Below are 20589 nucleotides of genomic sequence, written 5' to 3'. Positions count from 1 at the left end.
TCACACACCTCGTATTTTTTTCCTCATGTCAATTGAACTCAGCCTTAATTGCTATTCTCRGCAAACAGGTTGCTGCCCTCTCTTCCTGACACTACCTCCATCTTCAGGGATGTGCTAAGGCTATAAATAATTGAAGACAGGATCTCCTCTGTTGCCCTTTTTTTGTGATTTGTATTCAGGGCTGCTCAGGGTCTGTCTCAGCCCAAGAAGCTGCTGATGGAATGAGGGATGGTGTGAGGATTCTCCTGGGAGTGAAGGAGTGCATGGCAGACATCAGCAACCAGCCTTGACCATGTTCCTCTTGGAATAAAAGCCACAGGGCGCAAGCTCAAAATACAAAAGTTTTATTTTGTTCTCAGAAGGAAGATTGCAGAGAACCATCCTTACATGGCATCAGATATTTTACAGAACGTAATATAAAAAAAGAAATACATATTTATTAAAAAATACCTTGCAGTTACATGCCATAGCCAAGAGTACAGTTCATAGCGYATCTGCAAGTTCAACCTTCCTTAGGCCTTCTGCTCCTGTACAAGTTCTACAAATGGCTTTTTGGGCAATAGCAAAAATGCCAGACTGGCTCATCCACCATTGGCTTCTTTGTTTCATGGAAAAAAACAAAGGAGGAGAAGAAGGAGAGKCCTGAAGGAGGCTGCAGGCGCACAGAGAGAGCAGCAGGCAATTTTTGCATGTTCTTTACAGCTCTAGGAGGGCTTTGCTAGCAAATGAAAAAGAAGGTGTCCCTGCTGGAGGAAGGTCAGCTCACCTGACCTTGTTCCTTGCTGGGACTTGTTTGCATGGGCCATGGAGGGAAGCTGGGGAGATATGAACACTTCTGGTGTGTTAGGTGGGTTTGAGTCAGGCTAGAATGACTTGGACACCTGTAATAGGCCACAAGAGCCATGAACAAACACTGAACACCATTGGTAACCTGTAAATCAGCTAAACCAGTGGCCTCAAAAGCAGTTAAAAGGAACTGGGTTCTTGCAAGAATGAATAAACTGTTCTGCAGGACTAACCAGGTCCCTGAGAAAGAGGGGAAGGGTGTTTCATATGAATAGATTCTGCTGAAATATATATTGCTTACATACAGCCAACGTGAAGCTGTCTCGTGTTGGAAAACTTTCCTTGGGAGGTCTGCTGTGGCTGGAAACCACAGAGCTAATCTGGGGGTGGGACTAGAGGTGACAGAAGACTGGAGAAATTTGGGTGGCTGGAGGTGAGGGTGATGCTGAGTCCAAACCCTGCTCCCTGTCCTCGCTTCCTCTGTGGGTCACTCATCCCACATGGTGGGATACAGATCCTGTTTTTGGGCTGCTGCTGTCTTGGCAGCTGTGGCTGAAGTTTAGGGCTAAATGGGGATGCATCCTCGCTTCCTTGGGTCCCAGCGGGCATCACTTGAGATGCCACCAGGAAGGGATGTTTGTTTGCATATAACAATAATGGCAAAGCCCCATTATACAACAAAGGTACTTCCCATCATGGGGAACCTATGAGGCCCAGACCTGCCCACATGGGTTTACTGCACTGTCCATGGGCTCTGAAGCTCTGTAGTTGCATCTTCTGATGGACAGATCTGGCTGGAGAGTCCTGGGGGTGGGGGCAATTCCCYGTGCAAGGCACAAAGCTTTGGAATCAGGGAAGCACTGCCTCTATTGCTGTGYCTTTCTCCTGGCTTGGAGGGAGGCTCCCTGCAGCGTGGGTGAGGTTTGCAGATGGGCAGCACATGGGGAGGACACCAGCTGAGATCCTGCCCTTCGCCCCCTCCCTCCAGCTCCCCAGCAAGCATTTCCTAAGGACGCAAGCGAAGGGGTGCGGGACCAAGCGAAACAAATGACCTGGCAAGGGCTTGGCGTGCGTAGAGTGGCTATTGCTTGCGAAAGACCCRAGTCTGGAGCACATTAAACAGTAACAACAACAGGAGGGGGAGCCGCGGTGGCAGCMGGCTTAGTCACTCATCTCTCCAGCTCTGGGTCCAGGAATGTCCACCTCTCCGAGGAGCCTGTTTTCTGCTCCAGCCAGTCCACGTAGTTGGAGACCTTGGTGTACACACCGTACACCTGCTTGCTGCCGCACTCCTCGGGGCCACCCCACGAGACCAGCCCTTGGGCCACCCACCTGCGTGTTCCTGGGTCCTGGATGACAAAGGCTCCCCCGCTGTCTCCCAAACACGTGTCCTTCCCGCCCTCGTAGTAGCCGGCGCAGAACATGTTCTCGGTCACGCTGTAGTTGCCTGAGCGCGACTCGTAGCTGGTCTTGCACTCGGCGTGCAGCACCACGGGCAGTTTGACGTACTGCAGGATGTCGGACAGGGTCCTCATGCCCGAGCTGATGATCTCGTCCACCGTGATGTTGGGGTTGGAGATCCCCCAGCCGGCCACCAGCCCCAGCGTGTTGGGGTGAGGCCCCTCCAGCTCGTGCTCAAACTGGGGCAGGCAGACGGGCATGACGTACTTCCCCATGGTCACCTTCTCCTTCAGCTTGACCAGGGCGATGTCGTGGTTGTAGTTCTGGATGTCGAACTCCTCGTGGAGGATGATCCTCTCCACCGTCCTRTTGACTGCTTCCATCTTGTTCCTCACGTCGTGAAGGGCCAGGTAGATGGTGACGTGCTCCTTGGAGACGGGGATGACGGTGTTGTCCCGCCGCTGGGACCGGAGCACGTGGGCGGCCGTCAGCACCCAGGACTCTGAGAGCAGGGCCCCGCTGCCGAACCATTTGTCATTGGGCACCCGGGACATGTCCTCCACCACAATCAGGGCCTGCCAGGGGAAGAAGCCGGGCTCTGCGTTCCGCCCGCCGATGATGCGCTTGATGATCCCGGGCAGAGGGCGAACTGGCCGGCCACACACTGGGGACAGAAGGGACAGGACGGTTACTTGAGCTTATTTATCTAGGGAACAAATGAAAAGGGGCATCCCTGTAGATTATGCCACATGGCTGGTTATCTCCAAACCAAACACTCTCTTYTGTYCTTTTTGGTTTTGTTTTTCTTTCCATTTTCAGTTTCTGGAGTGACTTGGCTAGATCCACACCATTTGTGAAGCAAAAAGGCCAAATGAGTAATCCTATAGCCTCACTGTGACCTGTGAGCTCACCCAGCCCTTCCCAGACCTTTCAGGCACTTGCCTGGCTTCTCCTCAGCAGGCCAAGAMACCCAGGGGAATGATGGTGGGAGGACTGGGGTTGACATCAGCCCTGTCTCACCCCTCACTCTGAGACCTTTCACGAGGTCTGTGTTCTCAGCCATGAGAACAGCCATGGCATTTGACCTCCTGGAGYTGCTGTGGCTGGAGAAGGTTTGGCCATGGGCTTTATGCCTAGCACCTGCATCTTGTCACCACAATTCTGGCAGCCAAACCAGAACCCCTTTGCTCACCTCTTCAACAAAAGCAGAATTAATGCCTAGACAACCCTGACATGCCTCCAGGAGCTTTATCCAGGCAAAGTGTAAGGAAGAGGAGGGACTCAGAATGCTGAAGGTGACTCTGAGAGGGTTGGACAGGGTGGGCAAGGACAATCCTGTCCCTGGGGAACTTAAACRTGGCCTTAAACATGATTCATGCAGCACTGTGGAAGGTGACTTGGGGGTGCTGATGTCACTGGGAGGTTCTGGAAGCCTGTTCAGACTTGTCCTTCTACATCTGGAAGAGTCCTGAATTGCAGCAATTGAGGTGTGGTCTCATCCCTCTGATTCTGCAGAGAGAACCCAGATCCTCCATGGGAAGTGCTGGCACTTTGCCCCAATGCCACCTGTGCTGTGAGGGAAAGATGCAAACCTCACAAACAGAGGGTCTGACCCCTCAGGGTGATGGGATCAGGGCTGACAATCAGTCTTAAAACCAGTGCAGGAGCACTGGGAGCTGCTMATGTGGATTTGTTGAGGCTGGGGTCTCTCTAGGAAAAATGCAACTCTAGCAGGGAGGGAACATGGRAATGTGTCTCTCCATGTGCTCCACACCCCTGTCTTTCCCAGTGCTGAAAGGAATAGAAAACATGCTCAGGAAAAGAATTCCTGTGTCCCAGCCCAGCTGCTCTGCTGCACCAAAGCTGACGGCTGTCCCAGGGAGATGGTTTTAGAGGAAGTGCAGCCAGCCAAATATTTATTCCATTAAATTACATATCAAAAATGCTGACCAGGCTGCAAATGCTCCCACTAATGGCAGAGGCAGGCATGGAACAGCCTAGAAGAGAGGTTCCTATTGACTGGGAGGTGCGTGAGACACAGGGGAGGATCTGAAGAGCAGCTGGCCAGCTGCTGCCTGCAGATGTCGATCTCAGGAGACTGTCACCCTCTCTCTGGGATTTTCCATTTTCCTGAAGTCTCTCTGACTCCTGTCACTAATCACAAGGCCTGGAAACRGCCCATGAAAGCAGCTATGGCCCCAAAGCTGTCCTGGTATGCTCCCAGCTCAAATTAGTTCAGGCTGAAACATCAATCAGAGATGCAGAGAGCAGCTGCCACAACAAGAGCAGCCACAGCCCTGGTCTTGGAGTTTTGTGGGATGCAGGGAATCTTAGGAGTCCTTTCTCTAGCCTTGCAGGAGCTCAGCATGGCTGGAGGACAGACAGTCTCTGTGGGGCTGGGCCAGAGACTGAACCCCAGGGTGGTTGAAGCTGCAGCTGCTGCASGGCAGCCAGATCCCTGCACCTCTCTGGAGAGCCATCCCTGCACATCCCATAACAATCCACACCCAAGCTGCCTCCAGGCCCCCGAYGTGCCAGCCAGCCTGGCCCCATGCTTGGCTATGGCCAGAGACAGTCCCAGAGACTTTTGTTTAATCCCAARCAGGCGCCTGGCCTGGAAACTTTCTGGCTGCAAACATTTCTAACTGCTCAAAGACTTGGGACTTTTCCTTCCCTGCAAAGCAGTTGGGTTTTTSTGCAAGGCTTGAAGAGGTGATAATTGCTACTGGATATGTACATGCTGCCAGTARGAGCTGACAGCCAGGTAATGCTCTGCCCTTGGCTGAAGCCATCTCCGGGATGCTGGGGGCTGAACGTGGCTGCTGGTTTCCTTGTCTGCTGGAGTGGGGAGCTTGGGGAGCCCTGACAGCTGGCATGGCTGTGACCCCAGTGCCACCACTGACTGCCGGGGCCAGCTGGCATAGCAGGAAGCCTCAGTGCCCACTACCATGGATATGTATAGCTGAGGCACATGGCACCGTCACCAGGAGCACGGTTCCTGCATGGCAGCATCCCCTCCCTGTGTGCCCCTGCTCCATGCCCCTCACTCTGGGAAGCAGCTGCTCCAGCAGCAGTACCTGGTCTGCAGGATGGCAGCTTGGTCCCCAGCTCCTCRCTCCTCCACTGCCCCGAGGCATCGCACGTGTAGGTGGCTGGAAGAGAGCAAAGCGTTAGCTGGGCCCTGGTCCTGGTGTGGGGGAGTCCTTTCCAGTGAGGAGACCTTGCCCAGCCCTCAGGGCCCTTTGAACCCCTTTTCAGAGCGGGAAGTGACCTCYCTTTTAATGCCCTTTGTGCTCCATTCCCAGGGGCCATGGTAGCCCTGCCCCCATGCAGGGACATGTCTCCATCCTCAGTTTCGTTGCCTTGAGCTGTCTGGAGGGCTGTGCTATGGCCTCAGCCTCTGCTGGCAGCTGCCTCCACATAAAAATGCTGCCAATGCCCATTCTGCTAATTCATACGGGATGCTGGGACCATGTGCAGGGAGATATAAGCAAAGAGACAAGAATGTGAGGAATTCTTTTGGCTTTGCTTGCTGAGGGAGGAGGAGGAAGAAGGGCTGGGGTGTGTATGCACCCTTTCTATTGCCCAGAGCTGYGTCTAAAGGGCACAGAGACCTGTGGTGCTATAAACAACCTTGGAGTTTTTGTGTGGTTGTGGACCAAGTGGGATAATAGGAAAAACTGAGTCTGATATGATCCCACTGCTGTCTGTTYAGCTTTGTCTACGCTGAACATTTGGGTGCTGGGATGAGGAGCCTTTCTGAGGCTGCTGGACCTTGTGCTCCCTYCAGCAGCAGCTCCTTTCACAAAGTCACAGAAAATTTCACAGTCTGCAGGGAGCAGATGGCAGGGTAAGAAGGCAGAACACAGAACACCCACACTGCTCTGCCRAGGCTGTGAAACACTCAGGCAAAGCAGCAGGCAGGGCCAACCCCATCCTACCTCATTGCAGAGCAGGATTTGTCCAGWCTGACAGTCCAGGCAGGGCAGACACAGGGTTTGGTGTGTGCAGGCTACATCCACAGCCTGCTGTCTGCAGGAGCTGCCATCCCAAGCTCCCCCCACTTGCACCCCACATGTCCACCCGCATTGTGCCGTGGGGACATGGCCTGGCCCCACTGCTCACCGGTGCTGTTGGGGGCCATGTGGTAGTAGGGGTGCTGGCAGTGGTACTGGATGGCTGCTTGGTAGGTGGTCAGGTTGTTCCTGGTGGAGAAGGTGACAAAGCCATGCTCCAGCTCCGGCGGCACTTTGCAGTCAGCAACTGAAAGCCAACACAGAATGGGGGTTGAGCCCTGTGCTGTATCTTGGGGTGTCCAGCCAGCCAGCAGGCAGGTGGTGCTGGAAACTTGCTGGTWGGCTTTGGCATGGGATGGTGGTGTTGTGGGGCAGACCAAGGACCTGCATAATCCTGTACCCCCCCTGCTGTATGGCACTGCAGGAGGCACAGCCTGACATGGCCTCAGATGGCAGCAGAAGGCTCTGTCCTGGCAGGGCAGCCTGGCCCTGTGAAACCTCCCACAGCCACCCTGCACAGACAGGGCACGTGAGTGGCACTGTGGGACACCCACAGGATGGCCCACCCTCAGGCTGTGACAACGCCATTCACGCTGCTGATGAACCCCGTCCTGGGGGCTCCTCCCTGTAGTGCAAGATCTCTCTGCTGTGCCAGTGAGAGGGGAAGAAGCCTGTTCTGGCAGGTGAGGTGTGTTGTSAGAGGGTCCCAGAGTGTGACTTTGCATTGTACAAGTGGACAGGGAGAGGCAGGTAGTGCTTCACCAGCTGTGCATCAGCGTGCTCCTGGATGCACAAGGCTTTGCTGAGAGAGGATGAGAAGTTCTTCCTGCTCCTTCCTTCCTGCCCTGTCCTTCCAGCCCCATCCTTCCTGCTGTGGTCTTGCTCACCAAACGGTGCTGATGAGCATTTACAGGTCAGGTGGAACAACCCTTGGTCCTGGCTGTCCTATGGCAGCAGGAGATGARGGGCACTGAGAGTGTGGCTTGGCTGGTCTGCAGGCAGGGATGAGGCCAGTGCATGTGGGTGAGACCAAACCTGCTCCATCGCCCAGGACATCAGCAGGGTTGGCTCTGCTTCACCCATCCCTGGTGTTGGTTTAAAGTCTGATGGAGGGAGAAGATCCCCTTGCCCTTTTCCATGGCCGGGCCATGGTCCCCTTTCTCCCCATCATCCCTCAGAGTGCCCTGCCCAGCCTCTCCTCCCAGCCTGTTCCACATATTGGATTTGTGCCAAGCACACCAGGAAGGACCCCAGGCTGTGGGGAGGCTCATCTGCCAAATCCAGGAATCACCCCCTTGGAGCTGCAGCTCCCTGCCACCTGGGCAGTTCACAGCACATTCAGATGATGCTGTGCAGCCTACTTTACCCCATCCTGGGGGACCTGCCCCAGCAGAGGGCAGGAACCAGGGTCTGATCCTGCCAGGAAATGCTATGCTGTGGACCTGGGTTCTGCTGTGTTTAGGATGAGGGGTCGAGTAGGGAAATGGTGAYTTTGCAGAAAGCAGATCCTGTGGATCAGGGATGATGTGAGGTCTGTGGATCTCTGTGTGCTCGAGGATGTGAAGGGGAAGAGGACAGCAGTCCTGACTGATCCAGGTTAGCAAAGAGAGGATTCACTAGACATAGTAGCTGGAACCAGGATCTGTACCACTGGTCAGGACTGCCTAATTGCTTGGATGAATAAAACCTGGTTTATGGCAAAATACTGCAGCTCACCATTCATCAGGGCCCCCTTCATTTTCTGTAGGGACATTTTCTGATGGGATGAGTGTRTGGGTGCAGGCAGGCTGGGTGGAGAATCTGGGTACCTGTCTCCTTGCAGGAAAGAGGGAATGAATGCTGGGGGACCATCCTGGCTTGCATTTGTTAGGMATTTGTTCTGTGAGCTTTTTCAGAGTTTCCCCTCAGGAAAGGGGCCATTTAGCATCTCTGTCTTTGTAGGACCAGGATTGGACAGACCTCCCCAACACACACCTCCTCCTCCTCCTCCTCTCCCAGCCTCTGGTCCACATCCCAGCATCCTCCCATTGCCCCAGGGAGTACAGGGTGCATGCYAATGGCTCCTGGGGATGTGAATGGGGCCAGACACCAGGCTCTGACCTCCTTCAGCCACACTCAGCCTGAGGCCAGTCCATCCTCACCTCTGCCGGGCCAGCCGTGGGGAGCAAAGGGGAAGCAGAGGAACATCCATCCCCTGTGTCAGTGCCAGGGCTTGGTGCCTGCAGGAAAGRGCTGGTGATGCCAACCCATCCTCCAGGCCTCCTTGTCTGGAAGGTCTGAAAGGCACCAGGACTCTTGGAGAGAGGAGAGGAAGGAGTGTTTCTTATTTGTGACTCGGGGCCAGTGAGGAAGGACAGTGGGAGACTGAATCCAACCCACGAACCAACCCATGAACCAACGAACCGGGCAGCCGTGTCACAATCCTCACACAGCGGCTGCCTTGGAGCGGGGGCCGAGGCGGCCCAGGATTCCAGGTGGAGAGGGAGGGATGCAGGAATGCTGGGAGCCAGCAGCAGCACTTGGTGCCCAGGCAGAGGTGCTGGGGCCAGGTGGGATCCCCTCCCGTGGGGCAAAGGGGGGTTCGCCGCCAGTTTCCTTCACCCTTCTCRAGACGGAGTTAAGAAAGCACCAGGCGCGGGGGGTTAAGAGTGCCATGCCRGTTAGACAAGCCACAGAGATGGATTTGGCAGCCAGGCCAGTGCAAAGGGGACCTGCCCTGGGTACTGGACAGATCAGAGAGGGGCACCGAGACAGGCTGCCCGTCGGGGCGGCACGGCCGGCGCCAGCCTCACGCGGCCACTTGCTCCGAGCCGGCTCTTCCCTCTGTCTGGTTGTCGGCTCTATCTGCAGCTGCACCGAAAGCAGAGGGGAAGGAGGAGAGCAGAGAGAGAAAGYCCAATTAGTAGATGAGCAGAGAGAGACATGCAGGAAACCCAGCCCCCAAAACACCAGAARTCGTTAATGAGCTCCCAGTGAGCCGTGCCAGGGTGCTGTGCTGGCGGAGCCATGGCCCTGCTGGSAGCCCCCTCGCTCTGCTCAGCCACAGCAACCTGGGGGCAGGGGAAGGGAGAAGCTGTCACAGGTTTCTGTTTAGCCTCTCCAGGCTATGGAGCTGGATTTTATCCACCTTGCTGAGAAGTTTTCTATTTTCTGCATTGTTTGTGCCCTGCCTCTCACAGACATCCCAGGGAGGTGGGAGTTTTTGCAGTCTGGAGGCCTAAATTGCCCATTTAGGGGCTTCTTGGCTTTCCAAAAGGGTCTTAAAAATTTAGTGTAGTGAGTCATGTTACACAAGAAGGGATCAGTTCCAGCCCAGCTGGAATAATGCAGGTAATCATTTAAATTTTCTCAAAAAAATAATACATTTTGATGTTAAAAATATTTACCTAGATTTTGTTCTAGTTTTTAGACAATGCAAAATTTTATCTTGTCACTGTTCAAGCTGGATAAAATCAGTGGGAAMCTTTGGTAGTGACAGTGTGGGAATGGGGAGTTCATCAGTAGGGCAGAGGCATCACTGACCCCACACTTTYTAAGGAGCCCTTTCAGATATTAATCTATTTAACAGGTCTGAGAGCCTCCCAGTTTACATTTGGCTTGAGAAAACATTAATTAAAACTTAAGAAATACTATTTCTTCTAAGGTAAGATGCACTATATTATTAAAAGAGAAAGAGTCTGCCCAGTTGAAGGGAGCCTGGATCCCAATACCCCTAGAAAGCATCCCCTCCTGCCTCTCCTGGAAGTACTTGGGACAGTTTCTGACCATGTTTGCTGCTTTTCTCTGTTCTGGGCCAGCCTTACAGGATTGAACAGCAGTGAGAGCCTCCCTGAGGGCTGAGAGGTTTGGACGGAAGGGAAAAGGTGTGATCAGGTACTTCCCCCAAGCTCAAGGCGAGAAAAGAGCTGGGTTAGATGAAAGAAGAGATGATTCAAATCATCACCTGTCCTTTCAAATGGCATTTCTTTTCTTCTCCCCTTTTCTCCCATTTTAAGGTTTGTAAATATCTGGAAATTTTTTCTCTCCCCTTTTGCTCATCTAAGCAGTGCCCAGTTTAGCTGAGTACCTGGCACCTCCCTAATGCCCTGCTTCTCAAGAGTCTTCATTGGGATGGAAATTTGGACCAGGAGCTAGATTATCCCAAATTGTCCCAGGTTTATTTAACAGAGCCAGTTCTCAAGAGCCAGGCTCAAAGARCCTTTCTTTGACAAGGAGACAGCAAAGTGGCTCACAAATCAAGTTATATGAGTAATCTAAATAAAAGCACCAATCTCCTRCTTGTGGCATTTGGCCTGAGCCCCGTTATGTTATCCAAGAACAAGCCAAAAGAGCTCTGCAGGGTTACGTAGCCTCTCTGGCTGGGTTTGTGTCTCTGAGTAAGGAACTCCACTCTGGCAGCTTTCATTAGCATGAAATGATTTTAGCAGGGAAGGGACATAGGCAGGGCAGGGAAGGGTGTCCTTACTTTTGCAGATAGGGATCTTGTTACTCCATGTCCCATCCTTCAGACACTCGATCTGGAAGGAGTCRCTTTCCACGTTATCCTGTGCAGAAGATGCCAACAAAAAATAACCCCTATCAATGTTCAAGGCAAAAAAAGAAACCTCAATAAAAAGGAAATTTCTTGGTGGTTTAGTCAAGTTATATCCAGTATCCCCTGGAAGAGGACTTTTTTTTTTTTGCTAAAAATTGTAATAAAATAGTAATGAAAAACTTGAGTAGTTTTCTTGTTGCCAGCAACTCGGTGGCATGCTGAAAGCCAAAGAATTGGAGTCATTTATTCCTGTTGTGAATGATGGGATGGGTAAGGAGGCAGCTCTGCATGGAGAACGGGACTGGGAGGAGATCAGAGAAATACCCAAGTCCATGTCGGAAGTMAAAGTGGGCTACTGGCTTGGAGGGAAGACAGCCACCCCGTGAGTCAGCCACGCTCCCTGTGGTTCTCAGCTGTTTCCTAGAGAGGGCCTGCCAAAATCTGGCACCCCTTGACTCACTGAAGCAGTCCCCAARCCCCTGAGGACCTCCCAGCCAGTGGAGCCTGGCCTCTGCAAAGCTKCTGAGCCAGTGCCCACTGAGGTGGGGSGCAGGCAGAGCCCTGGCASCTCCTTCAWGGCTTTTGCTGACTTTTTCCTCTGGCAGAGGAACCCTGGCGTTCCATGAGCTTGCTGGCTCTGGAGGGATGCTGAGAGGGTGGCTCAGGAAAGTGCCATCTCCTCTCTTCCTCTGTGTGTTTGGAAAGGAAAGGCATTGGCTCTCAGAGGAGGTGTTTTCCTTGCCCCTGGGAAGGGGGTGGCAATGGTATTTGATTGTGTTCTCTCTCCCAGAGATGCAGTGGCTTTGAGAGGGATTATCCTCTTCTTCCTGCCYATATTCCCAGCTCCATGCTATCAATCCATACCTTCAGCACTTTATATCCAGTGTTGCAGCTGATGACAACCTGGTCTTTGAAGGTGTACTTGGCTTGAGAAGGCTCAATTTTTCCATTGATCGGGGGTTGCACCATTGGGCAYGGGTTTCCTTCAAATAAAAAGCAAATGAAGCTAAACAGAAGAATAAATGGAACAAATGCAAAGTCCCAGCTCTTTCACCCAGCCCATGTAACAGAACCTGAGCTTCTGTGCCTTGCTCTTACTCAGTCTACACTGGTATGGCTCATCCAGGCTCTTCTAGAAGGCACAGGGGCTCCAGGTCTTTCCTTCAGTCTGTAATTCTCTAGCTTTAAGCATTACGAATCTGGGAGCTAATAACAGCAACTTGTGCAATTATCCTGCCCAAAATTGCTCTGCTTTGCAATGTGGTCTTGTTACAGAGCCCATTTGTTGTAGKGAAAAAAAGTGCCCTTTGGAGGGAGGGCTCCATGTTATTTTATATCTCTCATGATTTCTGGAGCAGATCCTTTCTGGAGACAAGGTCATGGACCACCAAACCCATGAAGCCCACCTGCAGGGTTCATAAAGCCCTTYCCATTCCCAAGCCCAGCAAAGAGAAGAAGGCAGCAGGAGTTACCAATTGCTGTGTATGACAGCTTCCAGCCCCTGTTCTCTCCAGAGTTGTCACTGTGGAAGCGGATCTGCACACTGTTGGTTTGGGTTTCAATGCGTCCTGGGGACTTCTCTCCACAGAAAGGTCCAAGCTCCGTTTGGCCTGCTTTGATCTGCCAGGGCAAAGATGAGTGGGTGGTTTGAGGGGGCTCTTTGATCCCTGAGGCCAAAGAAGGCTGCAGTGGGGTCAGTGGGGCTTTAGCACTATATGTTGGGGGGATGTGAACAGTAAGAGGGTCACTGTTGGTCGAAAGGGTCACAATCAGATGTGGTAACAGACACGGGGCCAATGGAGCACAGGAGTCCTGCTCATTCCATCATTCCTGTTTAGCCTGGGGTGATTTTGGTCACATCACCAGGGCACAGGAGACACAAAAGGTGAGAGAAGGAGAAGTGTGCAGAGCCCAGCTCACCTTGATGTGGTCATATGGACATGTCACCTCGGGGTGGTCTTCCACATCAAAGCTGTCCTCGAAGTTCAGGGTGATGAAGAAACCCTCCTCCAGCTCGATGCGGTAGAGGCAGTCCGAGCTCTTGGGGTAGGGGCTGGGGAAGTCAGCRCTGGTGATCACCCCGCTCCTCTGGGTGTAGAGGTTGTCACTGCACTCCACTGAAACAGCCATGGCTCTGTCAGGGCCCTGACAGTCATACCCCAGACCTGACCACACTCAGGAATCCTCCCAGTGGAGTGGGGTCTGTTGGGTAGATCCATGGATTCCAAATACGGGTCCATGGGCCCCAAATATGTGCCCATACAAGGAGAATCTCACACAGCCAACTTCCAAATATGCCCATGGCACAGAAGCCCAGGGCTGAGAGCTAGTCTCAGATAATCTACATGATACAGATTCAGAGCAGAGACTAAACCTTTTAATTTCTCTGATTTGAGGAGGTTTACAGAGCTTAGCTGAGGAGAAGCTAAACCCATGGGAAAAGCAGTCCCAGATTGCTGGTTTGTAGGGGAAGAGACACCTCCTGGCATCTCTTCTGGCATCAAAAAAAGGCCATTTTGCCTGTGTTTGGTAGGCGTGATGCCCACTCAGGGACCCTCTGTGTGCCCAGCCCGTGTCTGTGTGGTACCTTTGCAGGTCCTGTTGTCGGAGTGCAGGATGTAGCCGAACCTGCAGGAGCAGTAGTAGCCRCCGATGTAGTTGTGGCAGTAGTGGTCACAAGCCAGCTCCTCATCACTCTTCTCCAGGCACTCATCCACATCTAGAATGGAGTTGACAAAAGGAAGGGAGGTCACCCTGCAGCTCTCCACACGTCACTCCCCATGGGGACATTTGCCACATCACTGAGACATCAGCTATCCCATCTGATGGGTCACACGAGCACCCAGTGAGTGCCACATGGCACAAGGGCTGCACACAAGTTCTTTTTGTGCCAGTGATCCTAAAGCTGACCTGGCATGTGGTCCTTGCAAATTTGGTTCCCTATCCTAGCAAGCATGTCCTGCAGGCTCCAGAGCTGCTTACCCACGGCAGTGTAATGGGCATCGAAGCCGGTGAAGCGCTCCTCGTTGGAGAAGTCGGACCTGAAGGTGAGCCCCATGTAGGGCCCYGGGGACAGGATCACCTGCTGTCCTGGAGCCTGCTCTGTGTCYGTCGCCTCTCTGCCACAGAAGGTTGCCAGCTCTTGGTCCTCGGTTTCAATCTGTCAGCAGAAAGAAGGGGTGAGCCCTGAGAGCCCACTGTGTGTTCCCTGGGGACTCAGGCTGGGACTGGAATCATCCTCTGCATCCAGGAGCTCACGTCTCTGCCTGTGCCCTGCCAGGACTCACCAGTGTCTCCACAGGGCACAGGGACTCAGRTCTGCCTGCTCTGCCTGGAAGAAGCTCTGAAGCAGATGCTGAGAGCAGGGAGCATCCAATGTTGGGAGGAGCTGGGGGGTGTAAGGGGAGGATGCAGGGTGGGAGCCTGTTGGGAGGTGGGGTGAGGATGTGGGGAGGCGGTGCAGCAGAAGGGGTGTGAAAATCAGCCCTGGGCTGTGTCATTCCCATTCAGAGCTGTTGGTACCTGAGATGCTTCCCCTCTCCTCTTCCCATGGCCCAAACACTGATCCAGACAGCAGCAACGACATGAGGAGCCCAGAGGAGTCACTGCCTATTGGATTTGTATCAGTTTAGGGCAGAAGCTGTAATTTGTTTCAGTCCCCAGGCCTGTCTTTGGGACAAGCTTGGTCCTGTCCCTGCCACCCAGAGGCTCTGTCTGGCTGCAGACCTGTGGTGTCAGGCACTGCTGGGACTCTGACCACAYACCCAGAGGGCTCAGGGAGGGGAGTGATGAGCCAGGGTGCCCTGTGGTCATGTCAGCACACCCAGTAGGGTGCATCCCTTCAAAGYACTGCAACCCCTGCAGAAAACTCTTCAGTTTTCCTTGCAAACCCCTCCTTTCCKTTTTCCTTGCCGTTTTCTCCAGCACTGATCCAGCTCCTTCTCGTACACATCCCATCCCCAGCCCCTGTCTCAACCAGGACCTCTCCCAGGCAGTTCCCAGCACCCTGCCTGCTGTCCCCCAGGGGATTTGAATATGAATAAGCCTCGGCAGAGGAATGTGATGAACACCACCAGCCAGCCCACCACCCCGTGCCAAGCCACCGCTATTGAGGCTGTGATGAAGTCTGCAGCCCCCAGCACATGCCTGGGGAAAACAGTCCAGCTCGGGGGCCCTGGAGGTGTTGGAATGCTGTCCCCCCACTTGCTTGGCCTCAGCAASGTGAGAGCCTTCTGTGACTCCATCCTTGTCACCTGGAGACCCTCAAGTTGTGCCTGCTGGGGAGGGTCTGGGGCTGAAAGGGAAATTTCCCAGGGTTGAACAAACAGGAGGAAACTCGTTCACACCAGGGAAAGCCAACATGGAAATGGCAACTCAGCGTGCCTTGACATTGCCTCCAGATATTTTCCATCCTCTCATACAAGCTGGAGCTGGCCAGAAAAGAGAGACACTTTCTGATGATAAATTTTGGGAATTTCGAGAAAAAACATGCACCCTGCTTTGGGGACAAAAACCCAATTGAATTTTTTTTTTTTTTTTGTAACAGCATTCTGGGGCAAAAAAAGAAAACAAGTAATTTGGGCTCCATCTGGTTTCAATCCCTTTGAAATATACTGTAGTGCTTTAGAATTGTTTTTAAATCTGAAAGATTGTTTTCAAATGAAATCGTGTTTCAGACTGAAAAACGGGAGTGCCACCACCAAAAGCAAAGAGAAAAGGCATTTCAGCCCTGACGCACAGACTTTGCTGTGCCAGCACGCACAACACAGCCTCTTCCAGAGAAAATGCTTTTTCTTAAGGAAATCTATGGRAAGGAGGAATTTCCAGCTCTGTGTGGGGCTGGAGGCTGTCACCTCTGCAGGGACACAAGAGCCACTGTGTGAGCTCCCATCCCTTTCCTTCAGCCCCACAGAGTGCAGGACCTGCAGCAGAACATTCCTGAAGAGTGGGAAAATCCTCCCAGTGCCCTGTGTCTCAGGCTGAGGATGCTCCAGCCATGGGGCCAGCCCCAACACTGCCCCAGCAGCCCTGGATGCAGCCCTGGAGCAGCAGGATGGGGTCGGGAGAGCTGTGCTCTCCTCACTGGAGGTATCCACAGCCCCTTATCTGAGACGGGTCCCATGCCCCGAGCCACAGGGAGCAGAGGCAGCCCTCCAGCAGAAAACTAAACAGAGAGGTCATCATCCCTGGTTAATATTTGCTGCTTCTGCTGGGGACTGTATACTTTTTTGTAGATCATTTACATCCAGCGAGCAGGCTGGTAATTAAATCCTGGTTGTTTGTTTGGAGTTTCTCCCTCTCGGGTCACGATGTCGACGTTTTCACTAGAGAAGATGTGTCCCTGAGGGAAATATCAATTGCCACAGAGAAATTCCCTATAAAAATACGCTGAAAGAATCCTCCTTTGAAAAATAAAATATAGTGACACCCTTGTGCTTTAAATTTACCCTTGCCAATGCCTCCTGCTGTCTTCCCTGTTTCTTCTTGCATCCTCAGTTGCTCATTAAGACTTCTATCCTTCTGGATGGAGGCAGATTGGAGTCTCTCCCTGGCTATGCCTCTGTCCCTCTGCATTTTGGCTGGTGCTGTGGCTAAGGGTTGCCCCAAGCTGTGGAGCTCCTTTCTGCCCCACATCAATTTACCTCTTTTTGGGGGCAGGAGCTGGGATGCCTGAGCTGGCAAAAAAAAAAAAAAAAAAAAGGCTGCCCCAGGGAATGAGGTGCTGGGTATGCTGGGGAGCACTGATGCTCAGGAGGTGCCTCCTGCAGCCGGGGGGGTTAACAAAATGCCAGGAACACCAGGGGAATTTGGCCCGGCAGTTTGGTGTCAGCTGCCGGAGAGGAGCAGGCAGCCGGCAATACGGAAACGCAGCCGCCACCCGCCCCCCGCTCCAGCCCTCCAGGAATGCACTAATTGGACTGATGAAGGCCAAACATACCACTTGTAATATATATAAATGGCTCATTAGGCAGAGAAATCGCAGCGCTGGGCTGAAGACACTGGGAACATGACATGGGGAGGAGATGCTCRGAGCCAGGGCAGGGCACGGAGCAGCCCCCGCCGAGCGGCCCCGCAGAGTGTGGCAAGAAGGCAACACCCGGAGCAACGGGGCTGTTTATTCACAACTCTGCTGCTRCTGACTGTGGGGAGTGAGGCGGGGACAGCCCCTGCACAAACCTCCATCTAAATCTCCTGGAGATCCTCTCCCCGAGGTACATCAAAGATTCTTTCATATGCAAACACGAAATTGCYTTGAATTTCCATGGGACATACGTGGCAGCCCTGCCATGGGGGACAAAGGAGGATGGCTGGTGTCCTGTGCTGTGGATTTGGCTTGGTGTCCAGAGACTGTCCCCTCCTGCACATCAGCAGCACCCACATGCCCTATTTCATCGCTCAGTGACACTGCCCTATTTCATCTGCTCCTCAATGACACTATTCAGGTCACTTTACCTGATTTTCTGGTCAAGGCTGCGGCTTTTTGGGTGTTCTGGGCCAGTGCTGCAGACTTGTGTGCCAAAGTGTTCATCGCTGACCCCAGAAAGGGAAACCAACAACAGTGAAACCCTYTGCAAATGAGGAACGCCCAAATCAGTTCCCTGTGGATGGTGATGAGCTGGGCAGAGCCTGCTGAGCAGCACAGCAAAGGGCAGCAGGAAGAGTGCAGCCCAGTGTGGGGAGCTGCTCTATCCCTGTCCCCCTGSCAGGTGGCTGAGAGCAGCCATCCGAAAATCCAAAACCTGAGGAGACGCTATGCCTGGAGCCCAGAGTTTCTACCTGCTTTCTACCTGCATGGGGCCTTCTCCAGGTGGGCATTTTGGGGATGGTTGTTCTTCCCATTCCTCTCCCCTTCCTTACTCAAGTGCCACTCCCCCTCTCTGCCGTCCCCATTTGCACAAACAAGCCTCCCATCCTGTGAGCATTTTTTTAGGAGCCGTGTTCTTTATATATACACACATGCGCACGCGTGCRTGTGCATATATCTAAATAAACAGCTATTGTTTTAATTAGCCATTGTTTCAGAGCTCTGGAAACTGTTCCCTTCTGCAGACCACCCCGAAGGCAGAGGTCTGTATGGGTTTACAGCTCAGATCACCCTGAGCTTGCCATTTGGGATGAGTTTCTATACCACTTAAGAGCTCGGGTGTGTGGGCAGCCAAAGGGTGAGGGAAGGAAAGGCCGGAGCTCAGGGGCTTTTTGCCTGTGCTGAGCTGAGTCCCACCTGCTCAGCCYCTTTCTAACCTCTTTCCTATGGCAGTCAAGATGATGAAGACCCTGAACAAACAGGAAGGTGTTTCTTCACACCCACAGAGGTGTATAATTCAATATTTAACCTGTGCAACTCTCTGGCAGAGATTAAAGTTACCCATGAGCTCAGAAAGCAATGGTACAAGGCCACGGATAGGGAATCCACTGAACACCATGGAACTTTGAGATCCTGTATGTTCCTGAGCTTCCTCACAGGGACCAGCAGAGAATTACAGAGAAGCAGTTGTATGTGCCAGGTCTATAGCTGTGCAATGTGGCCTCTGTCAAAGAAGGGGCTGATGCTGTTTTACACCTTGCATTGGTACAGACAGAGCTGGACAAACAAACTCAAGGAGGAAAACAGCCACGGAGTCATTCACTCCTCTCCTTAATGTTTTCTAAGCCAGTGGTTTAGTGGCATCAAGATTGCACCCTTACCCAGCAGCGTAACCTCTGGATCTCCCTTAATCCATCCATTTTCATCACTTTTCAAATGTAATTCTGTGGTGGAGGCTCCGCAAGCTGAGCTACAGCCCCGAGCAAATTTATACAGCTGAGATCTAAATCCCTGTGAAAAATACCGCCTTCTTATGGAAATCCAGAGGCAGGGAGAGCTGTGGTGCCAAGTTGGCACCATGGCCAAATAACAGGGAGCCTTATGAAAAAGGAAAAAAGAGCAGGGGGTGAAGGGYGGGAGGAGGGGTAAAGCTTGGAATGGGGAAAGTTTCCAAGAAATCTGTTCCTTGAGCTTATTGGGGTTTAAAAGCAATATATCTCTATATATGTCCCTGGCCCTTGTGCTTGGAGAAGATCCAGGAGAAGCAGAAAGAACTAATCAAACCTCAATGAGAGCTGTTAGTAGCAGAATGAGTGCCAGCGCAAAGGGGAAATTAAAGCTGGGAGCAACAGATCCTAGAGAAAAAAGCACACAAACATTTGCTTTGTTTTCTTAGGGCAAGAATAAAACAATAATTTCAGTTATCTGGCAACTAGCACCAGGGCCAGGTTTTGTGGTTCCAGGCCTGGGAGCAAGCTCCACCTGCCTCTGTGTGGAGTGGGAGGGTGGAGCTTGTCCTGGGTGATGGTGTAAGGTGTGTTCAGCCAGGCAACCCTAGAAAGCACCTGCTTGCTGCTGCTGGTCTGCCAGAAGAACCCAAATCAATCATGGGGAGAGCCCCCCTTGTCCTGGATGTGAAGGAGAGCCCTGCTTGARGAAACCTGTGGTGCAAGGACAAGGTTACTCTGTGGCACTGCAATGTGTGGCTGCCACAGTTTTGGGTGGGTTGCTACCCAGATGTGAAGCAGACTGAAATATTTGGAGGTTTTGGCCATGACAGCTTCCTGGAAACCTCCAGAGCAACCTCAAGCTCAGGTCTAGCCTCTCCCTTTTGCTTCCTGAGGGGCTGGACAGGGTGTCCCAAGAGCCTGCAAGGCRTGGTCAGGCAGGTGCACCCATGGCCATGGTCTGGCAAAGTGTGCCCAGCTCAGGGGCCCTCCTTGCTGGCACAAGGCTGGTGTTTTAGCCATTGGCTTTTTATCAGCCCATAAGTGTGAAAATCCCATTGGCTGCAGTAAGAAATAGGTGCCCAAATACTTTCAGAAATCTTTTCCTCTGTGGGTAAGCTCTGACTCTGGTGTCCCACGSCCTGTTAGTCCAATGGATGCTGCCAGCCTTACCTGTGCTCTCCCCATGGTCCACTGGACTGACAACACCKGAGCCTGATAAAATGGGGAAAACTGTCTTGTTCCCAGCTTTTCCAGCACTACCCTTTCTCAGTCAGCCCAGCAGGTCTGCAGCCTACCCCACCAYCTGCCCTGAGATCTCACAGCTCACCTTCACATAGTCGTATTCACAGAGGTAGGATGACTCCAAGTCAAAGTGCATGAAGTACAGCTTGATTTTAAATCCGTCAGGCACAGAGATGTTCCACGTCATTTCCGAGTCACTGGGGTAGGAATCAGGGAAGTTGGGAGACTGGATCTCCCCGAACATGTCTGTCAGCTCGACGGCATCTGCCACGCAGAACAGCAAGGCACAGAAGGGCCAGGCCAGGGGGTACCTGGAACACACACGTGAAGAGATGAAATGAAACTCTGGCAGTGACAACACCTGTTGGAGACTCATCTCTTTTCCCCAATGGATTGTGCACTGTGAGCCCATGAGCAGCCCCTTGGGAGGTGGGGCTGGGAGCTGCTTGTGGCTCCCATGAAGGGAAAGACTCTTTGGAAGGTGACACAGATGCCACATGTGATGCAAAGGCAGCTTCACAGCTCCCAGCCAGCTTGGAGTGCCATCAGGAGCTCGGTGTTTCCCATGCTTCTGGGAGCAGCAGACATTGGCAACACATCCATTATCTAATGGGGCTCTGGTGGGCAAATCTTCATTTAATGGAAGAATAAACATAAGGATGCTTAATAAAATAATGATGCTGTCTAAATCGGTTTAATGAGAGCATCATGGCAATAACTGCTAAGTATCATTATCATTATTATTACTATTACTGCTTAGCCTCATCCTGCCAAATTGGGATCATTAGCGCTCAATAAACAGCGCATATCTTTGCAGCTGGGCAAGGATGGAACCAGGCCCTAGCAGTGCAATCC

At 52.6% G+C, this 20589-nt stretch overlaps 1 protein-coding gene across 2 annotated transcripts in view; it reads right to left on the bottom strand.

Annotated features, from left to right (window-relative positions):
- Nucleotides 1–328: 328 nt before the first annotated feature.
- The window catches only part of MASP1 (MBL associated serine protease 1), a 21845-nt gene continuing 1584 nt past the window's right edge, over nucleotides 329–20589 (bottom strand). Inside the window, exons 2-11 of one of the 2 annotated variants that reach the window (XM_057376610.1) lie at nucleotides 19820–20045; nucleotides 13720–13897; nucleotides 13325–13456; nucleotides 12658–12854; nucleotides 12210–12357; nucleotides 11602–11720; nucleotides 10669–10747; nucleotides 6313–6450; nucleotides 5265–5339; nucleotides 329–2851 (exon numbers count right to left, since the gene is read on the bottom strand). In XM_057376610.1, coding sequence (XP_057232593.1) covers nucleotides 1956–2851; nucleotides 5265–5339; nucleotides 6313–6450; nucleotides 10669–10747; nucleotides 11602–11720; nucleotides 12210–12357; nucleotides 12658–12854; nucleotides 13325–13456; nucleotides 13720–13897; nucleotides 19820–20045 — 2188 coding nt within the window. In that variant the 3' untranslated portion in view covers nucleotides 329–1955. Of the gene's footprint in view, nucleotides 2852–5264; nucleotides 5340–6312; nucleotides 6451–8273; nucleotides 9054–10668; nucleotides 10748–11601; nucleotides 11721–12209; nucleotides 12358–12657; nucleotides 12855–13324; nucleotides 13457–13719; nucleotides 13898–19819; nucleotides 20046–20589 lie in introns of those variants that run through there. The other variant, XM_057376611.1, reaches the window with a different exon arrangement.

This window comes from Malurus melanocephalus, unplaced genomic scaffold, assembly GCF_030028575.1.
Source record: "Malurus melanocephalus ecotype Western Australia unplaced genomic scaffold, MMel_1.1 scaffold_284, whole genome shotgun sequence".
Taxonomy (NCBI): Eukaryota; Metazoa; Chordata; class Aves; order Passeriformes; family Maluridae; genus Malurus; species Malurus melanocephalus.
Note: the sequence above shows the minus strand (reverse complement) of the source record. Positions and strands in the feature narration are given on the sequence as shown.